The sequence below is a fragment of the Lissotriton helveticus genome, chromosome 7 (genome assembly GCF_964261635.1).
Source record: "Lissotriton helveticus chromosome 7, aLisHel1.1, whole genome shotgun sequence".
NCBI lineage: Eukaryota > Metazoa > Chordata > Amphibia > Caudata > Salamandridae > Lissotriton > Lissotriton helveticus.
In genome coordinates, this window is record NC_136068.1 from 1274614727 (window position 1) to 1274628242 (window position 13516).

General features: G+C 43.8%; 1 protein-coding gene across 1 annotated transcript in view; it reads left to right on the top strand.

Moving 5' to 3' along the window:
- Positions 1–13516, top strand: part of CDR2L (cerebellar degeneration related protein 2 like) — a 117126-nt gene that overhangs the window by 81366 nt on the left and 22244 nt on the right. The window contains exon 3 of the mRNA XM_078654485.1: positions 9175–9323. Within this exon, the coding sequence (XP_078510611.1) occupies positions 9175–9323 (149 nt within the window). The remainder of the gene's footprint in view (positions 1–9174; positions 9324–13516) is intronic.

Genomic DNA, 13516 nt, shown 5'->3' on the forward strand with positions numbered 1-13516 from the left:
TTAGCGACATGTGGCCTAGGGGAATGGGGTCCTCGAAGCTTCACTGAGAATTGGGGAGGGGGTTGCACAGCCCCCTCCCTGATCCTTACCCAGGCCTCGCATCCCCGGGGCCAGCTCACAAACAGTGTCCCGGGAAGTCCACCCCAAGGACACAGAAGTTTCCTTACCCGAACTAGCGTGGGCAGGGAACATATGTCTGCTCCCAATCCAGTGGTAGCATTTATAAAGCTCCTGCTGGGTGGGAGCAGACATGCCATCCCTGCCTGCAGGAGCGCAGGCAGGAAAGGCGCATCTGTCCTCGCTCGTTGGGGCCTTAAAAATGCTCCTGCCGAGCTGGAGCAGACTTTTGTTTTCCTGCCTGCACCCCTACGAGCAGGGAAACACACATTGCTCCTGCTCTGCGGGAGCAAACAAAAACAGCTGCTGGGACCTACGAGGCTTTCCTTCCAAAGAGCTGCAGTGAAGGTCATTTTTATGTTTTTTTAATGTTTGGTCATATGTACGTGCGTGTATGTAGGTGTCTTTGTGGGTGTATGTTGTGAATGGGGGTGTGCATGCACATATGTGAATGCATAGGTGTAAACGAGTGTGCGTGTTTGGCCTCCGACCCCACCCCTACTAAAAATACAGGCCGCCTCTGCAAGTGCCTGCCATGTTTAGGTGGCAGCATGTTTCCTTTTTTTCTACTTCTATTCTTTTAATTTATCTTACATATGTTGTTTTGTGTGTGTGTTTTTTTATTATGGTTAAGTAAGTGGACGAAAGTAAGAAAGAGTCACTGGGTGGGTGTATTAGTGCAAGGTTCAGTGTGACAGTCCATGTACGATGGTTTATTTAGTGCCTAAACCCATCAATAACTGAAGAGCCACTTTCATTTATAGGCCAAAGGTATTGGTGTTGCCAATACTTATTTATTCCTGAGAGCAACCTTTTTCTTAGCACCTGCATCTTGGAGCTCTCTTATCAGAATACAGAACATCTTTCCCCCATCTACCAGCGATTGACACAAAAGTTTCTCAAATGTCTATGGTCGGACTGGCCTATAGGGCAATTAGGCAGTCCCCGATTGACTAGTCTAACAGGTTAGTGTGTGGCATGGACATTATTTATGGGTCACCAAGTGTCTTAGCTGTGAAACCCCTCTTGCCCCTGGCACTGCCTTGGTGGACGCTGACCTTAGAGGTGGCAAATTCAGTGCCAAGAACACAGGGACAGCTCACTATTAGTGTAATAAAAAATGGAGTACACTTAGTTGGAATGGGACCTGTGGTAATGAAAAATATTTCTAAATGTATGTAATGTGCGTGCTGGTAGGTGAGAGTGTGTTTATGTGAGAAAAGACTGCGTGTGAGCAGGTGTCTATATGTGTAAGCATGTGTGTGTGAGTGAAAGGGAGTGAGAATCAGTGAGAAATAGTGTGTGAGATTGAGGACCAAATTTACTATACTTTGACGCAAGGCAACGCTGCACAAAAGATGCGTGCTGCTTTGCTTTATAGAGACTGAAAAAAGTACCTTATCTACTAGGATATGGTGCATTGTTTCTCTCCCGATGCGCTGATGCACTTTTGACAGCCACACGCCAATGCACACACCCTTATGCCATAGTGCAAGCATGTGTGCATTCTCTGAAGCATAGGTTTTGTACTGAAAGGGGTACCTTCCAGTAAAAAAAAAACGATACTTTAAGGCTTTTCACATTTTTGTATTTGTAGTGTACAATGCAGCACATATGCAAAGTTGAAAAACGATGAGAAATTAAAACATTTCTCCTTGTAATGCCTGCCTCTAGGAGTCGTTAGATTTTGGCATAAATTCCTCTCTACCGATTTTTGTAAATAAGGATTTGCATCAAAACCTACGGGTAGTTGCATAAGAACGCCCATGCACCACCCATGGAACGTAACTTGATGCAAAATAATGCAAAGCAGTGTATAGTGCAATTTCTAAATTCTTTGGGACACTATCCAACGCAAATCTGGATTTGCGTTGCATAGTAAATCCCCGCTAATACTCGGCGCCGGGTTTCCTCACAAACGTGACGCAAACATGGTGCAAAGCGTTAGTAAATCGGGACCTGAGTGTTAGTAAATATGACTGAGTATGAGTGGGATAAAGAATTAATGCAAGTGAGTGAGAATGTGAATGAGTGTAAGGGGGTGTAAGAGAGTGTGTCTTTACAAGTTCAAAACTCCCCAATTTGCAAACATCGCACACTTTTTTTTAGCTATCTCATTTATTAATTGGGGACACTTTTATTTTGGTGCCTGTTTTTCTGGTGCTGCCCCCACCTGGCACCCACATAAATTGAGAGAACAATGGTCGGTGAGGCTACTCTTTGGTTACACTTGGGTTACCGATAAATAATAGTGCTTTATTGTTCATGCTATTACGGGCGTGCGGACAATGTTTTCTCCAAGTTTGTTGCTTGAGTCTAGTATCGCCAAGGCTTTCTCCTGGCCCCACAAGCCTTATCCTTGACTACTTTAAGGGCTAGGAGTGGTTGGCCAGAATCAGTCACGCCAGGCTCATACCTCCCACCAAGCTGACTTTCAGAGGATGAAGCCTGTTGAGAGACAAACAAATCTCCTGATAGGCCGATGCTCCTCTGGAGACTCAGTCATTTAATACTCCCCAGAGAAGGGACACAAGAATTGCTCGTGTGCATCATGATCTGACTTTACAGATGTCATTATTCTGAACAAAGAAAGAAATTGGCGCCCCTGAAAAACACTGGCTGAAAACATTTGAACAGAAACTAAGGATATCATCACAAAAAGCAATTAGTGCCTCTTCATGAGCATAATGCTGCAATTACATCTCTTGTGTTGAGAGGCACAGACATCAACGAGTTTCTAAGTTAATGATCAGTCCAACAGCAAAAGAGTCTTTGTGATAGACTGGTGCAAGTGTTCGTGCTTGACTGATGCTCCCAAGATCTCCCCACCCTTGTACAGAGCTAAAGGCAGCAAACATCTGGGCTCGTAAAACACTGCTGACTTTAAAACTCAGTGCTTTTTAAGGGTCCTCTTTGCAACCTGCTATACCATCCTAAAAACGAACATAATAGCGTTGGCTCCAGCAATATGTTGTTGGAACCAGGCCCCGTTTGAGTGACATCCAATGCTCGCAAAATCCTTTGAGATCTTGGCAGTAGATGGGTTTGCAGCGGTATAATTCATCATGCAAACATTATTATGAACAAAATAGGAACAGCATACAAATACCGTTTACAAGGAATTCTTTCCAAGCACACAATAGGATAAAAGTATAAAAGTTTCACAATCTCAAGATTAAAACGAAAATACCCTTAGTAGCACAGTCTTCTAAATTATTTTGATTCTAATTGATCCATACAATGGACAGTGGGACCTGAAATAAAAGATACTAAGAACCAGTCCACGCATAAAAAACTGAATTACTGAAAATAACGGTGATGGGAGTTCTCCCTACTTTTAGCTGGGGGGAGAGGAGGGACATGTTAGACACGACACTGGTCTTTTGTCAACCCAGACTTTTTGGAGCTTTGGCAGGGGAAGGAAGTACTTTCCAGAACCAAAGGGAAGGGGAGTATAGGGAATCCCACCTCTGCAAAAGCTGGCTCCAGGTATAAATATTGGACTTCCTGAGCCACTCTTCAGTACACTCCTGAAACTGTGGAAGACTTGAGAAGGACGACCTCGTTCCCCAGAGGACTGTCCTGCTGCTAGAGGCTTGCCTGGACCCCCAGATGACTGTCCTACTGCTACCAGAGGACTGTCCTGCTGCTGAATGCCTGCCTGGACCCCTAGAGGACTGTCCTGCTGCTTAAGGCCTACCATGCTGAAGGAGAACTGGACCATCTTCTTGTTCCTACAAAGACATGCGTGACTCCAAGGGCCAGTTGGCTGACCTACAGTTCTGAGCTATGAAGATACACCAACCTTTGAGGCCTCCCTGCAACTCTCCACTAACCTGCTACAACTGGACCTGCCTGGACCTGTAACTGGACTTCCAGGCACCCTGCTGGCTTCTACTAGAGTGAGTCCCTGATCCCCGAGAGGTGCCTCCCAAGGTCCTGGAATCTTAGCTGGCATCACAGTACACTCTTCAAGAAACTGAGAAATCCTGAGGTTTTGGGATCTTCGCGACCTCAAACAGGCAAGTTTTGCACCAAGACTCTACCAACCGTAGTGACCGCCGACGCAAAGCTCTGGTGAACTTGACTCTTCGCACTACATCAACAGCCAAGGACGACTGGCAACGCAAGATCTGCACTTCGGCCGACAGCAACAGCAGCCTGCATGATCCCCAATGTGAATTTCCAGCAACGACTGTCCACAACACGAGAGAACATCTTCATACTACAGCAATGACAGTCCGTGACGCTCAGTCTGCTCTTCATGCTACAGCGACGACCATCAGCGACGCTCTACCTGCTCTTTGGAGCTTCCTCTATCACGAACTGGACTATTTGCACCGGACTTTGAGAAGGTAATGAATGGGACTAACCTGGTTCCTGTATCCGTCTCACGCTCCATCGTGGTTGACCTGAACTTGTGACTCCCCTGGTCTAGTAGCACAACCAGATGACCACGAGTGGTGCATTGTATTTTTAGGTGCTATACTTACCCGAAACTTTGAAATGCAATATCGCCAGTTCTTCTGATTAGATTTTTGTTGTTTTGGTCTGATTTATTTATTAAAATGCATCCTATTTTTCTAAATTGTTAAATATTTTTCTTGTGTTGTGTTTTCACTTTATTACTGTTTGTGTGCTGCATAAATACTTTACAATTTGCCTCTAAGTTAAGCGTGACTGCTTTTGTGCCAAGCTACCACAGCGTTAAGTACAGGTTAATTTATTGACTTTTTGTGGTTCACCCTGGCAAAGATTGTGGTTCTTGTCAGGGGGAAATCCACGCTGGGCCCTACATCTTATCAGTAGTGCTTAATTTGAGCCAATGGCTTCCGGTACACGGCACCGGAACAAAATTGTCAACACACACTGGCACATATGACAGGCTGCCACATAATGGCACTGTTTGTCTAATTTGACGATCAGCACAATAACAGTTGTTTATTAGTTCAATATACATAACAAATGACTAATACATGCGACCCAAGCCATTTTATAGCTTTGGGGGCCTGGAAAAGTCTAAAACGTTGCACTTGTAGATGTATGATGGTTAGTTGTTGTGTTGTTACTGTCACTGGCACAGCTGGTAAGGGCAATGGGTGGCGCAAGCAGCAGCGGCTTCCTGACAAGGGACCTTGCACTTATTTATATACAAATTAAGCACCTCTTGAGGAGGACTAAGAATACTCTGAGTTGGATGAGTAACTTAGGGGGCTGCCCGAAGGTATGTGCCTCCTCCGTGAAAACAAAACATGTGGTACTATATACAACTTGTATGGTTTTCCTTATCCCTGAGTATATTGCATGCAGCCACTTGAACAGAGGTGTGCTAGTGTTGGTGCTGGAGGATAGGTGTCTATGACGGGATCCTATATAAAACTGGCACCTCATGGGACTAGTTGGGGTTGGAGAAAAATCCCATGCAATGTCTTGCTGGTGTAGCCTGTCAAAGCGGCCAGCTGTGGCCTGGGTAGCTACCATACCCTTCAGAGGAGCGTTCATGCAGAAGCCTTTCCCCTTCTTGCCAGAACAACTACAAAGATTATACTTGGCTCAGAGATCAGCTGACCTGTGCCCATTCAGCTCCCAGACTACCCTGCTTCCTACCCACGTTGTGTGCTGTTTGGTGCTGTTTAGAAAGGATGCGACCCTTCTGATTCCTTCTTTTAAAATTCAAGTAACACTCTCAATTCCCTATAAATTGCGTTGAGAGCAAAGGGGGATCTTTTAGCAATCCTGAACATTGTTTACTGCTGCATCTAACAAAAGCTTCCCAAAGGTCCCCTCGAGTTGGAGCAGGGATACTGCCAGCTTTCCAATATGTCGAACTGGGAGCATACTGCCCTTCTGCGGGCATGTTACCCAAAACATGTTGTCTGCATTCTTGAAGCTGAGCAGGACCACCTCCAGATTCTTCTGCCTGTCCATGTGGACCTGCCACAGATATACCCCCAGAGGCAGAATGCCAACCTTCTGTTGTGTCTGCGACCATCCACGCGCCTGTGCTTCAGCAATGAGGCATCCCCTTAAAAACAGTGAGTCTCAGCTGGGAAGTGCCAAGCAATCTGCCCTACTCGCTGTGAGCACTCGCGGACTGACATTACCAGTTCAGCCTCCAGTATGGTGTGCCCATTGGCTCAATGTAGCAGCCACCTTGAGCAAAAGGGCTTGCAAGATAGTTTAGATAAAGGAAACCATTTGTTTTACACGTCATTATGTGGACAAGCCCCACTGCAGAAGAACACCTAATCCTTTAGTGCTGCCCCTGGGACGTAGCAACTCCATACTAAGTAGTGTCTGCGGCACTTCATTTGTACATTCTGCACCCCATCTTATTTTTGAGAGCTAAATCTGTACCTATTGGAACATCATGCCTTAAATCTGACACACTATCCAAGCTGGGAAGCGCTGTAGGAGAGAGGGGGCCTGAGCAGAGCAGAAGCATTGGTCCAATCAGCACATCATTTTTAAACACCATTAAATCAAAGACGAAAAGCCCTGCTTCTGCTGAGCCAGTGTTTTAAGAATTTCCAATAAATCAGGTTGACCCTTGCTAATGAGGTTTGATCTTCTAAGTAGTTCAAAGTGCATGGGAAGAGTTGAGTAATAGTGCTAAGAAATGTGCTTTGGCTGCCTGCAGCCTCTGCAAGCGAAGAGTCTAGATGCAGACCCTGGACCACAATGCACAGCGTACCTTCTTACATTCTAGCAGAGAACAGTGTGCCAGGGTTAGGCTCACCATGGTGCTAGGCTGGTGATCGTTATGACAATCCATATTCTTAGTTATTTGCTTTTGAGTAAAGTTGCACATCCTCCTTATTGATACCAAATATTGTTTTACGGCATATAATAGAAATTGGATTAACAACTGACAATGTATGGTGAGAGTCTACAAGTAAATGCCTTTTATCTAAAGAGTTCACACAATGTATTTTCCATATTCTCAACAGTTCATGCGCAGGTCGTCTAAAGTGTTTCTGCAATTTCATGTTAATATTTTGACGACACATTACATTAAACAATATCCCTATACGAACAGCCAAACAAGTTGCTTTGGCATTTTGCTTATTATAATCAGGTCCACTGGAATGAACGCAACTGTGCTGCCAGGGCATTTTCCGCACAATTATGGATTTGCCTGCCATACATGTCATATATTCCACCGTCTGCTGTATATTTTACAGATTTCAACAAAACATTTTTCTTGCTCGAACGGTTCAAAAGTTGCAAAATAATGTGCCACCCTTGGTGTATCACAATGGCAGACAATTTGCAAAGGTTAACTGGTCACTCTTTAATTGCTGATTACTACAATTGAATGAAACCTTTTCCCAGAAAATATGAATGTCCCAAATTGATGGGCTACGGAATGATTTTTGTTTGCTCCATTGGAACACCCTGATGCATGATTAACATCTATTTCTAGTAGGGTAGAAATAATGATGACTTCTCTGTTATGAAAAGGTTTAGCATCACTGTTATTGGCCTGATCCTATTGCTGGGATCAGGCCTGATACAGCATTGGCCCTGGCCTCAAGGAGGGGCAACTAGGCCTGATTCTTGGTCATCCCTGTCCTGGTGCTGGTGGTTATGCATCCATGGCCTGGCATGTGGACAAATGTAGTAGACTTGTATATTGATCCGCAACCATGGAAGGGTGGTACATTGAGCAGCACATACATTATTATTATTTTATTGTTTACAGGCCCTTAATCACACACAAACACAATCTGTCTCTCTCTCGATTTGCTAACTCTTTTCATTCTTGTTATGGACAGCTGCAGTAGTGTGCCACAGACAGCATTGTAATCACTACTTCACAGGATCCTCCCTTGGCTCTGATTATTTATTTATTTATTTATTTATTTATTTATTCAGACATTTATTAAGCGCACAGCTACCCCCAACGGGGGTGTCCCGGCGCTGAGGAATGCAGCTCAGGGGAGAGAAATTTATTGACCCGAGAATAGATAGGTTTTTAATTTGCCCCTGAATTGAGACTCGACGTCAATGAGCCGAAGGCTGATGGGTAGTGAATTCCAGAGTTTTGACACTACCACTGCAAATGCTCTGCCACCCTTTCTTACTAGACGGAATCTAGGGGTGAGCAGAAGGTGAAGATGGTTAGACCTGAGATTAAGGGAGGAGTGGACTGGTTTTAATCTTTGTTTCAAGTATTTTGGGCCTTTTCCGTTGAGAGCCCTGAAAGCAAGGACCAGGGCCTTAAATTTGACACGGGCCGTGATCGGGAGCCAGTGTAATGTCTTTAAATGGGGGGAGATAGAGTGTGATTAGATGGCTTTCTCGTCAATCTTAGTAATCTGCTTTTTATTGGTGGCTTTCTTCCTTGCCTGTGTTTCTCCCGCCCCCCTGGAGCATAGTTTATTTGCTCTTTGTTTTGACTGGCTAAGGCATAGCTGAATGGTAGCCTTGGTGATACCCTGTCTCTTCCCTACCATTCTTACACTGATTCTCCTGAGTCAGGCATGGGTTGGCAGCCTTGGTTATACCCTGGATGTTGTTGCATTGCACTGTCCAGTGCTGCTCCTCTATGTGGTGGTAGACACTATACTTTGCGAGTGCTCTAAGCTTTTAAATTTCCCTAGCACTGGCAAAGCCAATATCATTGACTGTCCATATTAAAGATACAGAAAACAATAAAAAAAAATGTTTTCCATACTTTCAAGATGGTTGCAACCTTGTGTGATGCAATATGCACAGTGTCACCACTTCGCTGCAACGCTCATGACAATGCAACAATATTTTTTGCTGCGCATCTTGAAAGTGTAGAAACCAATGGCTTCAATGCTTTTATACTTTTAACATGGCTAGTTGGGCATTGGCAGTCGATTGCATTGCTCGGTCAACATGCCCTAAGCAAACTGATTGGTTTTGCCAAAGCCTGTTTTAATTTGTGGCCGCTGCCTGGTTTATTGTAAAATAAAATCAGCAAACTGGCCAGAATGCATTTCGCTTGATGTTTTTGTGTTATTAAGAACACTTGTCCTCTCATCACCTGAATCCCACGCTCACATGATCCATCCCACTCTATTTCAGTACCTCACAAAGCAGTTGGAGATGCTGCGGCAAATGAACGAGCAGCAAGCAAAGGTGTACGAGCAGCTGGACCTCACCATACGGGACCAGGAGATGGCCAATCGGAAGCTTGTGGCAGAGAGCAAGGCTGCCCAACAGAAGATACAAGGGTAACTGCCAGACGCGTTCTTCAATTCTTAAATCTAAAGGATGTGTAGTGCACTGTGGGTGTGATGGAGATACTGTTGAGATTAAAACATGCTATAAACGGCAGTAGAATATTGGCGTTCAGGGACTGAAGTGCTGCCAGTAGAATAACTTCATAGTTTACCATCTGAATAATCAGATCATTTTCCCCAAACAACCCAGACATAAGGGCAATAAGGACCTCAAATCAGATCATGCTCTGTTGAGCCCACACCAGCACATCCCACAGGGGTTCTAAGAGTACCAGATCAGGACATTATGGGATCCAAGATCAGAACACCTCTTACGAAGCCTCAGATTCAGACATTAGGTCAGTCCAACCCCGTGAATCAGGGGAGCCCCAGATCAGGCAATTCATTATGAGGTGGAGGTTTGTTTAAATGTCTCCAGTGAAGTCATTTTGGAACCCTAGGAAGTCGTTGTGGTCATGATGGGTAACAGGAGTGAACCCTAGAAGAAATGGACACAACGTTTAAAATACAGTATAGGAACCAGTTGATGTTTGGAATAGTAGATGTCTTAGTAATATTGTCCGAGCATCTTGTGTTGGGCAAACCACCATTATAGTGTTACAAAAAACTTCCATTATTTTAGAGCAAAACAAAACAACTCTGCAAGTTGCAATTTTAAAGAAAAGAGAGGAGCACAGCTTGAGGGTGCTTTTAAGTTGCTGGGATGGAGGAGGAGCTTCAGTTTGCTGAGCAGGTTGAGGGTGCCATATCAGGGCTCACTGTTTACTTGATGGGTAGTAAATGAGAGATGGGAGGCCAAACAGGATTCCTAGGGGCCTAGCCTGAGACTTATATTAGACAATGAGTAAATGGGGAGGAAATACTTTGGTTGTTGGAAGATGGTTTTTCTAGACATATTAGGATACATTCTGTTTTAGTGTTATCCAAGCAATCCCAGCTGACTGCACTGCCAGCTGGATTAGATATAGCTGACTCGCACTTGTGCGTCTTGTAAGCCTGGGATTTTTACGACTAAGTATGTGCTGGCAGTCTGAATGAAGAACGACAAATAAACCATTGGCCGGGATATCTCAGTGGGCAATGTAGATGTAAGAAACAGTAAAAGAATAGATCATTGGGACACGCTAAAGGTTAACACAAGGGCCATGGAAGTCAAAAAGTCCAAGTATAATTCTCTGGGTTCATCTTGCCAAGACAGATTTGACCCACACAGAAAGGCCTGTTCACCTTTTCAGATCTTGCAGTGCTATAGCATGTTCTAAAGCGGCCATAACATGTAAAAAGCTACCAAGGAGGAGGATGAGGGTCTTAAACCAGGTTGGAGATTATTAAGCAGGTTACTGTGCTTTAAGTACTGTTGAAGAATGGTATGTTACTGCAAAGTCTAAGTTATTGATGGCTGCGAAGTCTAGGCAGGGATTTTCTAAATCATGGGCTACCACTCACTTTAGCTGTTTTACTATGAAACCAGTAGCAGGCAGGTTATTTACGACACTTCAGATTTCCAATTAGTCAAGAGTTAACATGGAAGCCGTTTAGCAATGTTAACAGAACCTTAGTTGAAAACAAAAGAGTTTTGTTTCATTCCGCTAACAAGTTAATTTTTAGGGATAGAGTATAGTTGGAAGATGCAGAGCCAGAGGTGAGTCGTCATTGGTACCGGTGAAGTGTAGTTGCAAAGAAGTCAAGGAACTTGTTACATATCTTTCCTGATGTAGTGACGGTGACTGTTATAGTGCCAAGAATCGAGATCTCTGGGATGGAACCAAACAGGCTTCAGGATGAATTAAAGAAAGTATCATGTATTGAGGCCATGAAATCATTTTTTACAAAGATTAGTATATGCTTGGATCTGAGGACCCTCAATCGGATTGTGCAGTCATAACTTTAAAGATCCTTCCACAATGCAGCTATGTGTACTGTTCCTTGTTAGGACTTGCTGCCAGATGTGAACCACACACAGTGCATTTGAAATATATACACAGCAGTTGAACTGTTTATATTTCACTTTCTGTTTGTAGTGTCAGGAAGGCCAAATATTAGCAACTACCTTCCCCAAGTGCTAATATAACACAAACAACAAGTAGAAAATAAATAAACCCATGAAACCATTATTTAAAACGAACTTGTCAGAGGCCACTGTGTAGGCAGAATGGTGCACATACACCAATGTGTTTGTCTATCATTTTGCCGTCTGACCACTATTTGGGCTTTACTCCCAACATCACAGGCCCTTCTGTAATTTTCAAAACCAAAATGTAGAGAGCTAGGACAGTAGGACGGCCGTCCTTGTCCCTAGAAGTATTTTGTAACCAAAGAAGACGGCCAAGGTAACTGACTGTCTGACACTAGAGTGTCTGGCACCTCAAAGGTTTGATAAGAAAACCCTCCCACACCAACCTGGTTGGTGTCATGCTTCATCATCAGGTAGCCGAATGGTACCCAGCTGTGCTGCGACACCTGTTTACAGTGGAGCAGGTTGAGGTGTAGGTGAATGTGGTGAAGTGAGTAAAAGTGTAAAAATACATAAATTGTCGAGTACTTTAATTGATTTGTAGGCTTTCATATCTGGTCCTGGGGGGTAGCGCGCCTCTTTTAAATCACATATTTGTGTGGAGGTTTCGTCCGCTGGTACACCTAAAACGGGTCCCCAGGAGCAGGCTGCTCCTAGGGACCCGCGGACAAACCCTCCATGCAAATATGTGACTTAAAAGAGGCGTGCTCCCCGCCCCCAGGACCATATATGAAAGCCTACAAATCGATTAATGTACTCGACAATTTGTGAGGACCCACATAAGGTCCATCCTCCACGCATATATAGCACTCCTTAGCGCGAGTGCTAAAAATGCTTTACACATGGTAGCTATTTTTACCAATCACTTTTTCACATCACTCACCTTTGTTTTGAGAGGTCCTGAAGAAAGCCCCAAAATTGTTTCGAGAGGGCTGAAACATGTCAACCACCATAGGGTAATAACAAGCTACACATAGTATTTGTAGCCCATTATCCACTCTCCTGTTTTTAAACATAGCCCAGATCATCAGGAATAAATCAACTGGTAGAATTCTGGAGGTATTTTTACACTTTCACTCACTTCATCACATTCACCTACACCTCAACCTGCTCCACTGTAAACAGGTGTCGCAGCACGGCTGGGTAGCATTCGGCTACAAGGCTGGGACCCGATGATGAAGCATGACACCAACCAGGTTGGTGTGTGAGGGTTTTCTTATCAAACCTTTGAGGTGCCAGACACTCTAGTGTCAGACAGTCAGTTACCTTGGCCTTCTGTCATTTTGACATTTTTCATTAGATTTAGAATGATATGTACAGGCCTTCACCCTGTTGTATGTGATTCCAAAAGAAAAACTATTTTATAGAATATCATTACTAAAAAAACATTTCATCCAAACAGTTTAATGGATATTTTCAGGATGAATGGCATTTACCATTTCATAGAAACAAATCCATAGAATATATTTTTCTCAAAATTGGCTTCTGCATACATATTTTTGAGGTGTAATTGAAATAGTTGCAGGTCTTACTTTCAGAAACATTATTGTCAAATTAATTTATTTCAATCCTTTCCATAGGAGGACATTATTTTGGATTTATATTGTTTCCATTGTCAAACAATTACTTTGTGTGCATTTAATTTGCTGAACCTTCACCACCCCTAAACAAGATCCATCTCTGCCCCCTAAAAATTGCTCCCTATGCATAAACTACACACATCCCTGACCCCTAAAATCCACCATTTGTTAAACTCTTATAGCCCTTTCTAACCCTATGCTACACCCATCCCTGAACCCTAAAAACCCCTCACCACACCTAAACTCCACCCATCTCTGACCCTAAACTCTACCCAACCCTAAACTCTTAATGCCCCTTCTACTCCTAAACTGTACCCACCTCTTAACCTAAAACGTTCTCACTACCCCTAAATTCCACCCATTCCTGAACCTTAAAAAGCCCTCTCTATACCTAAACCCCACCCATTCCTGATCCTTTAAAATCCCACACCACCCCAAACTCCACTCATCCCTGAACCCTAAAAACCCTCACCATCCATGAAAACCAACCATTCATGACCCCTATAACCCCTCGCCACCCCTAAACTACCCCATCTCTGAATCCTAACAACTCTTTCTATATATAAACGCCAACTATTCCTGATCCCTTA